Source organism: Episyrphus balteatus, chromosome 3 (genome assembly GCF_945859705.1).
Source record: "Episyrphus balteatus chromosome 3, idEpiBalt1.1, whole genome shotgun sequence".
Taxonomy (NCBI): Eukaryota; Metazoa; Arthropoda; class Insecta; order Diptera; family Syrphidae; genus Episyrphus; species Episyrphus balteatus.
Genome location: NC_079136.1, coordinates 2,391,741 through 2,404,917, shown reverse-complemented (window position 1 = coordinate 2,404,917; position 13,177 = coordinate 2,391,741). Strand labels below are relative to the sequence as shown.

At 29.2% G+C, this 13,177-nt stretch overlaps 1 protein-coding gene across 2 annotated transcripts; it reads right to left on the bottom strand.

The window, feature by feature from the left end:
• Positions 1-3,901: 3,901 nt before the first annotated feature.
• On the bottom strand, positions 3,902-9,772 carry LOC129914348 (solute carrier family 25 member 45). Of its 2 annotated transcripts, XM_055993547.1 has the most exons (6): positions 9,603-9,772; positions 5,205-5,317; positions 4,906-5,146; positions 4,713-4,827; positions 4,201-4,471; positions 3,902-4,130 (listed from the first exon to the last, which is right to left on the bottom strand). In XM_055993547.1, exons 1-6 carry the CDS (start codon positions 9,646-9,648, stop codon positions 3,987-3,989), a joined length of 930 nt encoding a protein of 309 aa, XP_055849522.1. In that variant the 5' UTR covers positions 9,649-9,772; the 3' UTR covers positions 3,902-3,986. The 2 variants fall into 2 exon arrangements, with proteins under 2 accessions (XP_055849522.1, XP_055849523.1); XM_055993548.1 differs by lacking the exon at positions 9,603-9,772 and having other exon boundaries at positions 4,906-5,129; positions 5,205-5,323.
• Between the last annotated feature and the right edge of the window lie 3,405 nt (positions 9,773-13,177).

Below are 13,177 nucleotides of genomic sequence, written 5' to 3'. Positions count from 1 at the left end.
ACCACTCCCATGTCTCTAGGAATTGATAAATTTGCAGATGAGATTTATTTTTTTCTCTTAGCGATAAATCTCACTGGTTGACCGAAACATAAAAAAATACAAAATAAAGGTTTCTCTCAGACCTTGACCGAAAATTTTCTTTTTTAAAAATAAAGGTTTTTTTTACCTTTATTGAAAATGGTGACAAATAAGAGTTATTAAGGAATCTTTCAAAAGGTTGAGATTTATATCTGATCTCTGTTTCTTAGTTTTCTAGAAATTTTGCCACATCCATTACTCATATGGACGTAAGACGAAGTGTACTGCTCAGATGGATCTGGCAAAATTTTAAGAAATATAAAAGAGTACCAAAATCCTATAATTAAGCTGGTACTGGTAGAAACGGCAGTGAATTGTTTATGGTATGGAGGAGTTTCCTATCATATTTATCACTTCTTTATTAGCTTTTAGCTAATTTTTTTATACCATTCCTCTTTATGACTAGTTAATTTACTCAAGAAAAGTGTTTACTTATTTAGTTTTACAAAAGTCTTTTAAACATCTTGAAGACCTTCTTGGAAATTGTTTTCATTTTGAATTTTTGTAGGCCTTCTTTAAAATATCAGGCTAATAGAAATAAAAATATCATGTCAGACAATAAAAGCAAACGTTAATCATAATCAACTGAAAGGCCTTTTATAAAAAATATGAAACAATCATGTTTTTTTTATGTTTTTATTGAGTTTATTTAACAAACAACAATTCAGAGTCAATTATAATTATGAATAAAATCAAATAACTAAAACAGAATTATTTAGGACCCCCGGAATGATTTATTACAATTTATAACTTTAATGTGAATATTTTAATTGCAAAGTATGATGATGCTCTATCATCTGTCAAAGAATGATATTGAATCATACCTATTTCATACTAAAATAAAAATATAATTCAATTTGGTTACGCATTGCACTATGCATTAACAATAATAAATATTCCTTCCTTCCTTTAAAGCTGAATAAAGAATTCCTGAAAAGAAAGCATGTTGCCATCCATCGTGCTTGAACAGCGCCTCTTTTGAAAACGATAAATGGTGGTAGCTTGCCCATACAATCTAAAACACAACTTGTTTATTCTTTCCTAGTACCACCAAAAACTAACCCTGAGACTCCTTGCATTACTACAAAACCACTTTCATCGGCTTTGGGACAAAAACTCTTTTTTGAGGCCTAGCGTACTATACTCGCCGATATTTTTATACATCAAACACATCTTTTCGTTTTTCCGGAGAGCGCTTATGAATTTCAACATAGTTTAATTCACAAATCAATTTTCTAAGAGCTTGTGAATTAAAAATTATTCCAATTCACAAGTCACAAATAGCTTATGAATTGAAAACTATTCTAATTCACAAGTCACAAATAGCTTACGATTTGAAAATTATTCCAATTCACAATTCAAAAATAGCTTATGAATTAAATATTTTTTCAATTCATAATTCAAAACTAGCTTATGAATTAGATTGTTTTTAATTCGGGAATTCTTAAGGGCTTCTGAATGAAGTATTTCTTGAATTCAAGATTCAAATAAAGCTTATGAATTGAATATTATTCAATTCTCAAATCTAAAAAAGCTTATGGATTAAATATTTTTTAATTCACAAGTTAAAGAGTAGCTTATGACTTAGTGTTTTTTTAATTCATAAACTCGCAACCCTGAAAACATATATTTTTGCTAAAATTATTGGTTTTAATAAAAATAGAGTATTTTTAGTCAATATTCTGGGGTAAATGTAAACACATCATGCAAAACGACATAAATGTCCTGTATTTTAAAATTTGTTTGTTTCGCATAGAATCTACATCAAAATTAAAAACTAAAAAGGATTTCCAAATTATACTGACTTAATTGAATCTGCAAAAATATTAAATTTTTCTGAAAGACTAACGACTTGTTTGGCACTTTAAAAAATTATCTTTCACGGAAAATACGCTAGTTGAATGAATTCTCTCTTGACAGCAATGAGCTTGACGTATAAGTTAAAAGATACATGCGTCCGCGATTTGTACTTATGTATGCATCAAAGATATTTAATTGAAGCTTGTTATGAGCCATGTTTTCATTTACCCCTGTTTACATTTACCCACATTGACCCTACGTGAAAACTTACGTTTAGAATGACAAAATGTATTAAACTATGTTTTTGTATTTTATTTACAACTTAATTGCAAAATATTTTAGTCAAATTTGTGGTCTGAGTAATTATTTTTGTTTTTAAGATCCTTATTGACCGCAAAATATTTTGCGGTCAATAAGGATCTTAAAAACAAAAATAATGTATTAAACTAGTTTTGCTCTTGAAAATAGGCTATAAGTGCCGGGCAACTCAGTGGTTTTTCAATCGCCTAACCAGTGAGGTTGTTGGCAAGAGGGGTGAGGATTTTACTCTTTTTGACGTTTATTCCTAGAAAATGTAAATTGGAACGTGATTGGGCACAACACTGTGTAGGTAGCCAGGCATTAAAGACAGAACCATAATTGGCGGAAGGTGTAATTGGCAGACAGGAACTTACCTTTCAAATGTTTCAACTGAATGAAACACAAGCTCAGTGAAGCCAGAACTTAACTACTTTGCCCAAAAAGTGAAAAAGTAGCACAAAACAATTGCGCTAGCCAGAAAAAAAATGTTCACTTTTGTACACTTTCAAAATGTGGTGCGTATAGTTAAGCCTTGAAACGCTCAAATTTGAGATTTTCGTTTGTTCATCTCGAGATCTTGTTACACGCCAAAAATCATCGTGTAGGAAATATTTAAAAAAATATTTTTTTACAAACATTTAAGTTGCAATCGATTGTCCACCTCAGGTTCTTGATACACACAAAAAATCAGGTCCAGGGCCCCTGTTCTGTAACTTTATCACTGGCGATAAACGTTTTACAACGTCTCTAAAATCCATTTTCTTCCATAAAAAAAGCAAAAGTTCTTTCAAATTCAGAATTTATGAATTGGATATGATTTTGAATATTCCTTTTATTTTGATGAGATTAAATGGAATTTAAAGTTATTCAAAGATTTTTTCACCAATGATAAAAGTTACAGAACATAGCATATACCAACTTTCATACAAAATATCATTTCTTTCTAAAATCCCTAAAAAAAAAAAAAAATGAGTGTGTGTACAGTGTACACACATGGACACGCGGTTGAAGTCATACTTCTCACTCACAGAAATTTACTTAGTAAGGTTCATACCATAAACAAACTATAGTTTGTCGATGGTTCATACCATTAAGAAAACTGTTTAACAATTATAAGTGCTACTTGCTTATCCCGTTGAAATTTCTTTTCAAAAAGTAAATTTTCATACCGCAACACAGCAAAAGAAGCATAACATTAAAAATACAATGGGGATCGGAAATATTTGCACTGAAAAAAAAATTCAAAAGTCCTCCAAACGAATGATGGATGTGAAAAAGAAGAACTTGCATATACTTCATAATAGAAACGACATCATCAAATCCAATTTTTTTATGTTTTTTTTGTAGAAAAAGAAAAAAAAATTATGGAACTCTGTGTAAGCCCCACAGTTAAAATTTTGACATTACAACCGTATAGTTTTTCAGTTAGTATGTAAATGGTTAAATAAAGTTCAAATGGTTTTACTATTTATTCACTGATTAAATTAGAGGAAACTTAGAAAGTCACTGTGGTGTATACGTAATTTTTGTGTATGTAAAAACGTTAACGCAAAATTTTTTGTTTTATGCATTTATATAGGGTTGCCGAGTGCTTGTGCTTGTTCCTATTTCATATGGTACACAAGACATTTTTGGATAGAATTCTTATCTAGTTTGTTACCTATGCATATTTTAGTCTTACGTATTCGAAGTGTATGTTACTAAATAAAACACATCATTGCTTATTGGAATCTTATTTACATATTCGAATAGTTTAAAGAGCCAGTCAGTTTTAAGTGAACATATTTATATAAGTCAAAGAAGTTTAATTAAATTTGGTATTTTAGTCGTTGTGGTCCATTACTACACCATTGTAAAGCATATTCATATCCAAGGAACGTAACTGCATTAACTGGTATTGCTCTGACAACCAACATCCAACTGCCACGAAACAAACTTCTCCAACCATAACGCTACAATGATAAAAAGTTCCAATTAATACAAAAAATGCATTAAAAATGCAACTTAAAATACAAGCCATACCTTAAAATTTGTCTTTATACAATGTGTTATACTCTTGTATCTAGCATTTTCTTCAGCTTGCATTATAGTTTTGACAACGTCAAAAGGTATAACACATACCCATGACAGAATACCAGCAAAAGCTCCAGCCAATGTTGTTATAAAAATGTCTACTTTCGGTGTGCCATCTTTGTAGAGTCTTTGTTTTCTTCGCTTCATGAATTCAGCTTTATCTAGCTGTTCCATTGTAAGGCGATAAGTTATCATGTAGATACCATATGGAAAGACATCCCTGAAAAGCAAAGATTTTAAGTAAAATAACTTTTAAAATTTTGGGCGAGTAAAAATATTTCGGATTGAAAATTTTAAAATTGAAATTCACAGATCACCAACTCAACTTACAAATTTTGTTTCTATAAAGCTTTACAGAAGGAACGGTAACATTTGTAAAGCTTTATAGAAGCAAAATTGTTACTAGGGAATTCATGAATCAATTTGATCCCAAATTGGCCCAAAAGGTTCATTTTTATTACCTGCACATCATTGGCAAAAGTCCTCTGTACAGTCCAGCTATTCCTTCACTTTTCCAAATTCTTTTAAAAAGCTTAAAAGGCGTTCTCTTTTGTCCAAGTATATACTCATTGTAGTCTTTAAAAAATTATAACAAAATGATTAATCAAAAAAATAATAAAAACTGTTATACATTAACTAGGGTTACCAACTCACAATTATGCGTTTGTAGCCGGACCTTTATCAATTCAATGGGACAAGCTATAAACGACTGGACAAAACCGGCAATAGATCCAGCCACAAACATGTGCCTGTATTCCAATTGCTCACGTTGATAATCACTATGGCAAACTGCTCTAAGTTGACGCATGTGATTGCCATAGATTCCAAATAATACAGAATTTATTGCCCCGGTTGTAACAAAAGGAAAGAACATTCCTCTGTAGAAACCATTAAACTTTATCGAGTAATATAATTTGTATTTGAAAATGTTGGGAAAGATGATATTAATTTACCCCATCGTTGCGCTTGCGTATCTGATGGATTGCAGTAAAAACTGATGAGTTTGATGCCTGCTGCCATGTTTTAATGGTGTCTAGGGGATGACCGACCAAAACCCCACACGCACCTGGAAATATTAAAAATAAATGAACATAAAAATATTACTAATAGAAATGAATGAGAGAAAAGTAAAATGAAATATATGACGGTATATTCAAAAAACTATATGTGCCAAAATCATGGAGATACATAAATAATTTGAAATATAGGTATTTCTTTCAGTATTTATGTACCAAAATGTCTTAAAGTCATTTATCATTGTACACCTATTTTAATGGATAATGTTCCTTTGGGAGGTGGCAAAGTACTAATAGTAGTTTACTAGCGATTTTCAATGGAACGCACTTTGAACGAATTCAATACAAATCGTATTACAATTTAAAAGCAACAAAACAGGGTTTTTCAGAGAAAAATAACGTAGAAATATAGACACATCTCGACTGTTATTTTTTTATTTCTTTTTGAATAAAATACTCGATTTTTTTTTGTTATTTTTCTCTGAAAACCTTTGTTTTTTTGCATTCAAATTGTAATATCTTTTGTTCTTATTTCAACTTTGTAAATTTTTTATACATTTTTGAAAACTGGAATAACACGGCAAGTATCAAAATAATAAACCAGTGTCACACCATACAAATTTTTTTCAGCGTGTTGCTCTGAAATAAAAGAAAGAAATTGAGTTTTCATAATACTTGGAACTGTTAATTAATTTGCAGCAAAACGGCGTATGAATTAAAAAATATTTTGATAAATTAATTATTTCTTATTATTAGGCAATTTTTAAGTGAAAGAATTGTAAAAAACAAAAATCAATTAGGTATGAGCGTATGAAGCAAACTACTGTTGCAAAGTCAGGATTTTTCGAATTTTCAAAAAAACTTCATTAAATCGAACACCGTAAGGATTTGGGATAACAAAGTTACCAAATTCTGACAGCCCTAAAGTTGACCTATCAGCATATTTCGTTTGATCCATTACTTTTGGGACACCCTGTATAGTTTGTTTTATTAGCTTATTTTTTAGATTTCTATTGCAATAAAGAATAAGCAATACCTCATTGCAATAGAAATCTTAAGAATAAGCTTAGAAAATAAATCTTATAGAATAAATATTTTTACATTTATTCAGGTTAAAACTTTATTTTATAATTGGTTCTTTAATTTATTTTATATTATTTCCTTAGTATTAACTATACACTGAAAATAATAAAAAAAAAAAAAAACAAAAATAAGAAAATATAAGTTTTCGATCGAATCGATAAGTATCTGCTTTGGTATCGTGTATCTCTTTCGACAAAGATATTTGCTATTGTGAACTATAAACTCGATTTGAGTCGATAGCAAAATTGTAAACGAAAAAGATCGAACGATGAAACAAAAAAATTCGTTCACAATAGAATTTCACAACACAAAACTTCATTTTTGATGATCGATTTTCGACAAAAGTCGTCTGTCGATAGAGATTCACAATAGCAAAAGTTATTTTCAATGATCGACTATCGACAAAAGTCGTCTATCGATAGACAAACGACACTCGCAATAAGGGCCATAGCGACCATACGTTAACGAACGTATCACGTATGCCGTAATTCGGTCGCAATTGTCACTCGATAATGTGAACTTAAATAAGGATTCACATTGGCACTTAAAACTTAGAACCGAAATTTTTAAATATTTCACTGGCCCGTTTTCAAAAAATTGATTTTTCGAAGAAAAAAAAAATTTTAATATTTTTGTAAATCCAAAAAAAATTTTATATTACGGTTACTTATTAACGCTTTTGTATAAAAATTTTCGTTAAAATCGGGTAAGTCGTGTACGAGATATTCAGAAACCAAAAAAAGGCGTTCTATGGCAGGTACCGTCAATAACGGTGCAAAAAATATTTTTTTTATTTTAAAGTTGAATCTTATTTATAAAATTGATTATACACACAAATTTTAATTAAAATCGTTAGAAAAAATTTTATTTCCGTTAAATAACAGGTACCGTTAGTTTTGGTCACTCAAAATTGCTTTACTATAGTTTAGGCTGTGGCTCAAGGTTGTTTATACAGACAGACAGAGTTGCCGTACCAACTTTTTTGGCATTCTCCATTATCGTAATGACATGTCTCATTGTTATCTCGATTTCGATTATTTTTTTCGAATCCTAAACTTGGCCTATAGTACCTATATCCCAAGTAAAAATAAACACCTTTAATATACACACATTAGTCTCAGAATAAGTGTGAAACAGGCTTAGGGCCGGATTATTAATTAAATAAAAGTAATCAAATGTTGTTGGTAATATCATGAAATGTTTAATTTGATGTTTTTTTTTTACCTGTAGTCCAAAATAATGCGTTTCACCCAGGCACAACAGTTGGGATGCTGTTGTACCCTTCTTATACACAAAATTTGTAGTTGATGAAAACTCACTGTAAACTATATTATTTTAGGGGAATTTGATCAAATTCGTGCACCTAAAAAGAATATTGGTCAAAAACAAAACATCAAATTGAATTTTTTTCACAAAGTCAAAAAAACAAAAACAAATTCTTGTTTACGTTTTCTTCTTCTTCATAAAATGTTTACTTGTTATTATAAAATTATCATTATTAGACATTATTAAAATAACTTTAAATTTCAATTACTTAACAAAATTATTAAAATTTCAATTTATATAAAAATATTTTTGATTAATTTGTAAACTTATCAAAAAATTTTTTAAAATTATATTTTTTGCTATCACCTGAAGATGAAAAGTTAACTTTTCGAAAACGTTTGTAAATAAATACAACTATTGTACGAGGATAAGAAGTGTTTTATTATATACCTAAAAAAGATCTGATTGAAAATTTTCGTCAGAGTAATTAAGCTTTTTAAATCGAAGTGTTTTTTCAATTTGACTGTTTCACTTTGGAATTTTGTGATGAGCAAATAAGTGAATAGAAAAACTTTCAAAAAAAAAAATATTTTATTTTTTTGGCCCATCTACATGTCCAGGGATAGACTAAAAAGTAAAACATAGAAATACATAGAATTCTCTGGAATTTCAACCGCTCCAAAATTGTAACAACAACAACGATTATAACAACAACAAACAATTCCGAACTGATCTTTCAATGTTAGCTGCGTTCCTTTGAAAATATTTATCTACTTTTTAGTACTTAAAACTACTTTGAACTACTTTTGCTATACTGAAAAAGTAGTTCAAAGCAGCTTTAAGTACTAAAAAGTAGATAAATATTTCCAAAGGAACGCAGCTGTTAACAATTTGGGCGTAACCCACTATAAACAACAACTGAATGCGAATTAAATATTTTAAAAAAGGAAACACTTCGACCACAAAAAAAAAAAAAAAAACATACTACCTACGTACCACCGCCAAATGTTTAATAAATTATGCAATGATCTCATCGTTTTCGCAATAGATACCCTCTAGGCTTAAATCCAACACTGAACATTAAAGAACAAAAAATGGTTTGCAATTAAATGAGTTGGTTTTTTTGTTGGCATATTTAAATTATTTATTTAAAAAAAGATTACCTACATTAAAATATGATACCTATATTGTTTTTCTTCAGGTTCAACAACAACAAAAAAAATATTAAGATTTATGAGATGCCAACGATCATGAAAGCTTTTTTCAATAAACAAAACAAAACATTTTTGTTTCTATTTTTATTAAGAAAAAAAAAAAAAATAAATACGAGTTCATGATATTCAAGATCAGACAGACTTTTCCTTCCCAAAAGACTAATGACCAAACAAAAATCTAATTAAATATATTTTCACTCAAAAATTCACTTTCTGTTTTTTTTTGTTAAATAATAGATACGCTTTGCGCATCCATTAAAATTGGCAAACTCTTATAGTTGTTGTTTTTGAATGAAGGATGCGCGGGATGACTGTTCAAAATAACCCAAGAATTTTTGTTTGGGTTTATTAAATTTCACGACTCAGGAAATCACGTGCAATTTTAATAAAATAAGTTTTTAAAAAATTCATCCTTGAGCACAAGTCATCACTTTTGGTTCAAATTATAACGCCTTCGCTATTTGTTTGTTTGCTTTATTTTTAAGTCATTGTTAATGCAAACTATTGAAATGCAAGGTTTAAGGTCAAGTTTATAGAAAATTGCATTGTGCAACACTCTGCAGCATATTGTCCACCCACACACTCAAGATGTTTCATTTTCGTTTGAGTTGAACGAACTTTAATGCACATTTGCAATTGCATTATGCAGAAACAATATTACGTCATACTTTTGCAATTTTATTTTTTTCATTTAAGTTACTATTCCGTCACCATGAGACCACTGATCAAGCTTTTTGGAAACACTCTCACGCTGACGACGTCATAAACTTACCAGCAAAGGAGCCGGCTACGAAATCGGAACAATATTCCCACTTCATAAATATGATTTTGATTTTTTTCTTTCTTTCTATTCTTTTTTTTTTTATTAGAACACGAACTTGTTGATGTCGTTTCGTTCAAACATAGCGAGAGAACTGAACACCTCGAGCAAAAACATCGCACTAAAAGCCAGCAATGACATGATACACATGAGCTGAAAAGCTTTCGCAACGTGCAAAAACTATAATTAGCAAGAGTATAAACAAGATAGAAAAAAAGAAACAAAAAAAAAAAAAAACTTGTAGGTGCATGTGCAGAAATCTAATGTTAATAACATTTTAAACAGTAGAGGTAGTAAAGTTTCGTTAAGTTTCATAGTTTTTTTAAGTTTACCAATCATATGAAAAAAAAAATATTACACATACACCCCAGTGTACCATACAATTTGAAATCATTTTGAGTATGAAGTATTATACATACATACTGTACTAACTGTCATTTCCATACTTTACTTGATATTTTTATTGGGCGAGGTGTTGTTAAGTTCTTTGATTAATTTAGTTACTTATATTTTTGATGGTTTGCATAAAGAGGATTTTTCGTGACATCTGAAGTGGATTTCTTTAATTTGATTTTTTTTTGTTACATTCAATTTATTGTTATTGTGTGTACACAATCACTGTTCCTTTTACAGTAGAGCTTTGGCCACATTTCATGAACATTAAACAGGCTTTTAAACTTTTAAATTGACGTTTTTTGTATGGAAAAACGTCATTTAAGGATGTAAAAGCCTAATAAATATTTAAAAGGACTTTATGAAATTTCCAATTACTTTCGAAGCATACTAACTTTATTTTAAAACTTTTTTTTTCAAAAAAATATTAATATTTTTAAAAACAGCTTTAACAATTTTGAAATTTTTTTCTAAAAATTCATCTTAATAAAAGAAATTAAACTTCCGGGCGGAAAACATTCCACGTGAAACTAACAATAAGGCTGAATGAGTTAAATTGAAATTTTTCGTATTAGGGTGGCTGTAAGAAATGAAGAGTCCAGGTGAAAAACGGCACATGTCCACTTTTTGTCAAAAATAAACTAATGATGAGGTCTTGTAGTGTTTGCTGAGCACTATCTGATGGCATACCTACTTTTATAAAACAAACTTAAGCCTTGCTGAAAAAAAAAAAAATAAATTGTGTGCTTTTAGTACCAAGTTGTATGGAGAACAAAATTTAAAAAAGCATTTTTCTCGAAATGAGTTGGAATGGACTAGTGCTGTTTTTTCCCTGGACCCTTCAAATGTTATCTTCTACGGTTGCTTGTTAAATTTCAAAAAAAAAATCAACGTGGGTATTATTTTAACCAAATTATCGAAGAAATTTGCCATTAGGGTGGTTCATAAAGAAAGTTTGTTAAACATGGTTTATGAAATGTACAGGACAGCCCTATTCTGCTATTCACATGAATGCTATCCATCGGGTGAACTGCATTATAATACCCCTATTTGACGTGCTTAATTTTAATGATAGTGAATTTATTTTTACAACCAAAACACATCGTCAACATTTTTTATGCGGATTGCAAATGCGTGGAGCATTTCACTCACGTCGTTCGGTATTCCACTATTCACGTGAATGATTTTTCACGTGAATAGTGGAATACCGAACGACGTGAGTTTGGATTCTTCCCGATGAAAAGAAGAATGGTAATTGGTGAATACATATTTAGAGATTATTGCCCCCGATGGATAGCAGAATAGGGCTGATTGGTTATTTTTATTATATCTATTATTATTTTATATCTACTCTTGGAACTAAACCAAAATCGATTTAATTAATATACCAAAAAACACAAAAAAAATTTTTTGGAACACCCTAACTAAAATATTTTTTTTCAATACATAATTTGTTTTCAATTTGAACCACGCGGTTTTGTTTTTATTCCACTATTAAAAGGGGTTGAAAGTATTTTTTTTTGCGCCACCCTAATGTAACACGGTTTACAAATTTATGAACATTCAGTGAATGCTGAAAATTGTAATTACGTAGGCCTGCAAACATTCTACAGAATTGTTATATAATGCAATAAAGCAGAAAGACTATTGTACTAACGCAGATTTCCGACGTTTATGAAAAAAACCCAACTTCTCGCCCGGAACACACAATAGGGGAAAAGCAAAATTCAATTATACCTTCTGGAATCTTGTTCACGTGAAAGTGAAACTCACGGTGTTAATTGTAAATTTTAAATGTACTTACCAGCTTTGTTTAATCTGTAGATTAGACTGAAAAACAAATATATGAAGATTTTGTGTGCACAAGCCTTGTAGAGTCAAAAAATTATTCTTTCTCCATTCAAATGAATAGGTAGGTATTGATCAAATCTACAACAGCACTGTCTTGCATTTCCTTCTGGCTGTTTGGAATTCTATAGATATTCATTCACAAATTGTGTTCCTTAATTAATTGTGAAATACGAAAACACAATTATTACAAAAGCCATTCGTAATGATAGTTTGTTTTTATTTCTGCTTTTGAAAGGGGTTTCGTTAACGCGTTTTTTTATTTTACACTAGTTCGGGCAATCTCAGCTATCACCAAGCCAATACAACCAATCTTGAGATATTCCGATATTGCTGTTTAAAATTGTGTATCAGAACTTGTTCCAAGAATTGTAAAACAAGTTATACAAATTTAAAGAAAAACATTTTGTTGAGAAATTATTAAACTAAATTGTGTGAACCCATTCTAAAAAGAATACAAACATTTTCACTATCCAAGCAACTCGATTAAATGCAAATCTTAGTACATTTGCAAATCACTTAATAGTACTTACCAATTTTGATTTGATGATTCCAACATTTCTACTAAATTGTCACAAAAAAAAAATCTAAACTAAACTTTGCATATTTAAATACATACATACATGTTTTGATATTTTTTAAGGAAGTCAGAGAGTAAATTCAATTTAAATTTTTAATATTTATTTTTATTCTTGATTGATTTTTCAATTATTCAGCACAGACAAATGATACACCTTGTATTTAAAATATTTGTTGTAATTTAATAATAGTAGTTATTAATAATTTTCGTATATATACGTTACTAATTTTTTTTTTTATTTTTCATTATTAATATATCATTTTTTTGTTTTTCTGGTTTCTTTTTTTTTTTGTTTTAAATCTGAATCAATATAATTAATATATATACTTTTTTTTTGTTTTGTGTAATTTTAAAACAAAATAATGGATATTTTCCTTTTTATTCTTTTTATATTTATTTTTTTTTTTTTAATTTTTATTTTTTAATAATAATAATCTAATAAAATATACATTTTTTTAAAAATAAACAAGAAAAAACTCTTAAATTTTAAAAGAAAAAAAAAATATTCTCTGTTTTTTGTTGTTGTTGTTTTGATTAGATACGAATGCTTTCAATATAATAATATTCTACCGTAACTTCTTTTCATTCAATATTACTAACTTTTTTTTTTGTTTTGCTTCCTGTCGTTAGTTTGTGTGTGTAGGTGTGTATGAGGGTGTTTTGTTTGTGTATTTGTGTTTAAAATTGAGAGTTTATGTTTGCTATA